We start from the raw sequence: 6,443 nt of genomic DNA, 5'->3' as shown, positions 1-6,443 counted from the left end.
TTACGTAATAACTTTTAATATAGTTTGATTGTTTCTTCATAAAAAATATATATCTTATTGGACATATTTAATAAATATTAATCTTCCATTTATTATATATCTCAAAGTAAACTTGTACCAACCTGCCAATAAACCTTTATACCTTAAATATACTTGTTCTTAAAGTTTAAGATATAGACTCTTTGTGCATTAAGTTTATATATATATATATATATATATATATATATATATATATATATATATATATATATATATATATATATATATATATATAGAGAGAGAGAGAGAGAGAGAGGTGAGGTTCAATAAAGAACCATAATTAACCAAAGAACTATTTTTTTTTTCAACTTTTAGAACTTATTTTTTATCAAAAAAAACTAAAAATACAGAAATTTATAACTTTTTATCCTTTTTCCAATGATATCAAATTCGATTTTTTTACGTCAAATTCACAATGTTAATTTTTGAAAATTAACAATGTGAATTTTTGAAAATTAACAATGTGAATTTTTGAAAATTCACAACGTGAATCCGAAAAATATTTTTCATATTCACAATGTTAATATATGAATTTAGATATTTTTAGATTTTTTTTCGATAAAAGAATAAGTTCTAGAAATTGAAAAAAAAATTGATTCCTCGAAAAACCAATAATTATGGTTTTCTATTCAATTTTTTCTTTATATATATATATATATATATATATATATATATATATATATATATATATATATATATATATATATATATATATATATATATATATAATTTTTTTAATAAAAAATGACAGGTTATCACATAAAATTAAATAATTAAGATTGTTCTTTTCAAAAAATAAAAATTGAAACTTTTCTATAAACTATGACACAATAATAAAACTTTTCTAACAATAATTCTATATACTTATACACAAAAGTCTTTTCATCTAACAACATATTTACACCATGAAAAGAAACATACCTAAATCGATGAATACAATCCAACCAAAATTGTAAAATATGATTATTTTATATCAAAACATAAGAAAAAAGAATGTCAAATATTCTATTTCCTCAACTAATAGTAACAAATTCGGCTTATGCCGTAATGTAAAATCACAATCAAAGCATCTTCATGTGTTACTTTGGCCGACAATCTTCCTACTCATCATAGTTATATTTTTTCCATTACTTTTTTCCCACAAATAATGTTTTCTCTATTAACCTAGAAAAGTCAAAAATCAATACTTTCCTTTTTCCCTATCTTGATTGTAATCAAACCATTTTAGCCCCTCAAAGATTCATGATATTCCATATCTAGCCCGTAAGTAAAATACAAACTTGACAAACTAACCCCTTCAGATAAAAAAATATTTTGCACTTTGATCCTTCCAAGGTTTGTGTTTCTTTGACCAATCACATGTAGAGATATTTCCAAATACTACCAAAAGAAGAATTCTTTTTCTAGAATCTTGCTTTTTTCTATCTTTAGATTTTTTTTTTCTCAAAAACCCACGTCACCCAATTTTCATCTGCACGTCAATAACCATCAATTAGTACCATATCCCAAAAAATACAACTTTTGAAGCACAAAGTACAAGTATTAATAGCATCATTGCTCGATTTTACCTATAAAAAGAAAGATGCATGAACAAAGTTTTGTTGATGTTAGAAACGAGCACACCTTTCAAATTACAATGAACATATTACATCACCAAATCTTGGTTCCAACGAGATTGGACAATAGTGGCATTTTTGTAATTTCTGTTAACCTGTGAACAATAGCAAACAACATAGTACGAATATTTGAACTCAAGAAAATGAAAAAGTTGAAAACTTTACTTTGATACCTTGTTGTGCATGAAAAAAGAAATTCGGATCAAAGACTAAAACTCTAATATGATTAAACTCATGAAAGGGACAATATGGTAAATTCAACCCACCAATTATCAAGATCTCAAACTTATCATTTCTCACAAAATTACCATTTCAACCTCAAGGAATGAAAATAGTAGAAAAATGAACTCCTTTATGTAACAATTCAAGAAAATTCCCAATAATTCATCTAAAAAAACACAAAAAGATTGAATTTTTGGATCATAGAGTCCAATGTGATTTAGAAGACGAAAGAATTTATCAAACTCATGAAAAGGGCAATATGGGAAATCTGCTCTCTAATTAATTATCACCATTAGTAAATTACCAACATCGCTACAATCTCATAACTTATCAAACAAGGCGGTTTCTTGCAAAATTACCAATTTAACCTCAAGAAATGAGAAAACTAAAAAAAGAGCCCTAAAACTAAAAACAAATACCAAACAAAATTCCTGCATAAACTAATAATAATAATAATATGATCAAAAAAACACAAAAAGATCCGATTTTTACGGAGATGAAGCATCAAACAAAACCTCATTAAGCATATCATCCTCACCATTAGCGATTGCAAAAAATTCTGCATCTTTTTCATCATCATTTGAGAAATCCCTTCTTTCAACCCTCGAATGAGCAGCAATAAAGATCAATTTCTGAGCTTTTTCCATTCCACTCCTCGATTGAGCCCATTTCAAGAAAGACCAATTCCATTTAAACCCACATGACGTGGCATGAAGAAAAATCAACCTCACTGCAACTTTCCTCAAACAATTAAACTCTGTTAAATAAGTTTCCCAAACTAACCTGCTACTTTGTGGATTAGCGATTTTCATTTTACCCGAAATGGGGTCTCTTTGTTTCAATTGAACAGCTTGCGCATAAACTGGATCTAGCCCTTCTGTTCGCCATTTCATGAGCTCCATTAATGCGATATGAGCTTCTTGTTGGGATACGAGACGTGTTATGAGTTTGTCGACGTCTTTTTCTTGATCGGGAGTTAAGCATTTGAAAGGTGGTAAATACTTCCCTGTTCTATCTCGGATTAGATAGAATGGGTCGAGGATGAAAGCTGCAGCCCATGCGGGGTGATAGTTTCTCTTAAACCTTTTGTCGAACACCTTGTCGACGTGGGTTTCGTTCATCTGAAACTTGAAGCACCAGTCTTTGAGTTTCACTCTGAGTTCTTCCCATAGTGGTAGACATTGCCCGATTCGTGGTCTTTCCTTTGAGATTTCTTGAGCCATGGATTTAATTAGCTTGACTAAGGAATGAACGGCTTCGATTTCCCTCCAAAATTGGGGATTTCGGATTGTTTCTTCAATCTCCCTCGCGAGTTGATCCTCCATTGATAGTTTTTGGTAACTATCGTCGAGTAAAACCAATTGTAATGTTCTTGCGGAGGATAAGATGTCTTCCACCATGTTAAACACGGGTTCGAATTCAAATTCGAATTCACTGGCTTTGAATGGTACTCGGAGCAATCTGGCTCTCCCGGATTCTTGAAATTGATACTTGAGAAAAGAATTTCTAATTTGAGATGTGGTATTCACGAAATTTGCTAGTTTAAAACAATTATCTGTCACGTTCTTGAACAATGGTAGCTCCTTGTTAAAATCTTTAATCAAACTGTTCACTCCTTGAAACTGACAAGAGAGATTGATCATCCATTGATGTTGGTTTTCGAGATTCTTCAACGCTTTTGATTTGAATTTATCGGAAACAATGCCTACGCACTGTGGTAAATTATTCCCACAAATTTCAATGATCGTTTCCATTAAAACATCCTCTGCATACTTTGAAAAAACATACCCATTTGTAAAAACAGCTCGTCGGAAAACACTTGTTCCATTCGGTAAATTCACAGACAAATTCACCAATTTTTCACCTGGTTTTGATCTCCATCCATCTGATGAAATTTGGAAGAACATTGCGTCGCGAATTCGAGCTTCTGATTCGGACTTCGCATTTTGGTACTTGGAATCCAGTCTTTCGCCTGCAAGTTCCCGGCGGGAGATTACCGGTAACCCGAGTTGATTCAAAAAAGTTTTGAATTTTGGATGATTTAAACTCGAAAACGAAACTGAACCACAATTTTCATACACCCAATCTGTTAATAATTCGAGCGATGAATCGATTTGTGATTTGGTCAACGTTTGACCAGGTGATGTTTTTGGAGATTTTAATTTCTTCACACTATCTTCAAACATCGCTAAAGCACCCAAATCTTCTTTCCCACCTGATAACATCATATGTTGCTGCTGATGGTGGTACTGATGGTGATGCTGAGAGTACAACCCGCTACTGCTTACAGCCATAACAGCCGGCGACGTCGACGTCGAAGGCGCCGGCAATGCAGGCATTGACTCAGGCCGGGTTGGGTACGACCCTTCGATTGAGAATCTTGCTGGTTCAATCATTGTAATCGGAGCAACCGAGTAAGTCGTGGGAGGATTGGTGGCCCTGTTACGGTTGCCGGAGTTACGTTTGCGGTGGTTTTGCGGCGGCTGAGGCGACGACGACGACGTCGGAGACGATAAATTCATCATTCCAGTTGGTGAAATGGAGGAAATCGGTTTTGGGTTAGAATCAGAGTTGAAATTTGGACAAGTTCCTCTTTTGAGATGCTCGGAGGCTGTTCTTGATGGATTTGAAGCGGAGAAAACGGCACCACATAAACAGCACCGGAGCTTGACGGCTTTTGGTAAACCGGTGTCGGGATTATGAGAAAGAATCGGCTCTAAATGAGCCCAATACCAAGCTCCTTTCCCTTTAATCGCTTTCGTACGAACCATCACAAGCCCTTCATATCGTTTATGAACAATCTTCGCCGCAGACTCATCCGTTGACTCCTGTACTGGGGGTGGTGGAGGTGGTGGTGATTGTTGGGGACTGGCTGTACTGGTCGACGCCGCCATTATTACCGGAAAAGGTTCAAGATTTCTTGATTTTCCGACAAAATATTTACTTGAATGAGGAAAATATTTTGTGGGTATGTATGAAAATGATATGTCAAGGAGGGGTATGTTTGAAAAACAGTGTCTTTTGTTTACCTCCTAGCATTATTTTTAGCCGGAGTAAGAAGTGTGGATGGAAGGTGGCCGGAATTCGAAGAAGTGGCGGAGGTCCATGGTGGCTCCGGTGATTTGAAGGTGGGTTGTTTTAGAATTTTGATGTAGTTGTTGGGAGGAAGGTTCTTTGTGTTTGGAAGAGAGAGATGAAGAAGGAAAGTGGGAGGGGGAGTGTGAGTCAAATAAAGGTTGTTTTTTGTTTAGTTTATTTTTGTTTTAGGACACATTTTAATCAACTTACATCTTGCAATGATTTAATGAAATTGATTTTTGTTTTTTGTTTTTCGGTTTTTTATTTTGTTTTTCAGCTTGAGAATGCAACTACCATTAATATTGTACATATTTTGGTTGTTTTTTTCTTGAAGGGGTAATCCCAGAAATATCAAATAACAAGATTTTCTATGAGTGAATAATTATATTTTTCATACATATTACAAAAGATGGTTTTTCTATAGCATTCTTTTTTTGGAAAGGGAACTTTTCTTTGAAGGTTTCGGATCAATTTTCACGTACCAATAATTCTCCGCTGAGGTTATCTTTCATGTCCTACAGACGAACCATTATAGTCAAAAAAAATTGATTAACATTAGCATCTGAACATAAGTTAATATGTTATTAATAATATGTTCAACATATCTTATTAAGTTATCACAATTCAAATGTTTATATCCTACTATCTAATAGTTATATTTCTTATTATTAAAATATATATTTTTTATTCAAATGTTTTAAATGATGATGATATGATGTTATGATTAATATAATTATGTATGGTGATTGCACGTAAAATATATTATTATTATAGTTTTTTTATTTTATTAAAGTTAATTATATTTAGGAAAATTTATTCATATTTATAAAAGTATGGAGAAACTACTTCATTAGTTAGCTATTTATCATTCATGAAAGTTATAAAAACACAAATTTTGACATAATAAATTTTTTTGACAAGTTTATATGAAACAACAATATATATATATATATATATATATATATATATATATATATATATATATATATATATATATATATATATATATATATATATAAGTTTTACATTTTCTTTTATATTTGATCAATCAACATTGATTATTAAATGAGCTCTTTATCAATTTTAAACACAAGATTTGAGAATTAAAATGCATTTAATATGAAATTATACTATATAGTTAGTAAATCTAAGTTGACTAAGCTATGTCCTAATTGCTGAGAGCATTTTCAACTATCTTTGATTTAACACAATTTTTGTGTTTTAGAGGCTACCAATCAACCTTCAAATTTAACATTATATTTGTATTGGTTTTCTTTTTTAACATTAAATATGAATGTCAATTATAAAGGCTTCTAAAAAAATCATTTTAAAGGTTGGTTGTAGTTGAATCGTTATTTTGATGTTAAACAATAATCATTTTCATGTAATGTGGTTGGGGAAGCTCTTGGTCACCATAAGCCGATTAAGATAATTTTGGAGTTATATTACAACCTAAGTTGTCTTAGAGTATTTTTAACCCATCATTAA

At 31.8% G+C, this 6,443-nt stretch overlaps 1 protein-coding gene across 3 annotated transcripts; it reads right to left on the bottom strand.

Moving 5' to 3' along the window:
• Positions 1-989: 989 nt before the first annotated feature.
• On the bottom strand, positions 990-5,129 carry LOC145000421 (uncharacterized). Of its 3 annotated transcripts, none has more exons than XR_013661217.1 (3): positions 2,416-5,129; positions 1,608-1,750; positions 990-1,510 (listed from the first exon to the last, which is right to left on the bottom strand). XR_013661217.1 is itself a non-coding variant. In XM_078959647.1 (1 exon), exon 1 carries the CDS (start codon positions 4,769-4,771, stop codon positions 2,366-2,368), a length of 2,406 nt encoding a protein of 801 aa, XP_078815773.1. In that variant the 5' UTR covers positions 4,772-5,128; the 3' UTR covers positions 2,152-2,365. The 3 variants fall into 3 exon arrangements, 1 of the variants encoding a protein (XP_078815773.1); XR_013661218.1 differs by having other exon boundaries at positions 1,663-1,750; XM_078959647.1 differs by lacking the exons at positions 990-1,510; positions 1,608-1,750 and having other exon boundaries at positions 2,152-5,128.
• Between the last annotated feature and the right edge of the window lie 1,314 nt (positions 5,130-6,443).

This window comes from Lactuca saligna, chromosome 6, assembly GCF_052625555.1.
Source record: "Lactuca saligna cultivar CGN05327 chromosome 6, ASM5262555v1, whole genome shotgun sequence".
NCBI classification, from domain to species: Eukaryota; Viridiplantae; Streptophyta; class Magnoliopsida; order Asterales; family Asteraceae; genus Lactuca; species Lactuca saligna.
This window is presented reverse-complemented; position numbering and strand designations above follow the sequence as displayed.

Excerpts from the sequence above, each read along its gene's own strand:
- LOC145000421 (XM_078959647.1), bottom strand. The coding sequence starts at position 4,771 with ATGGCGGCGTCGACCAGTACAGCCAGTCCCCAACAATCACCACCACCT.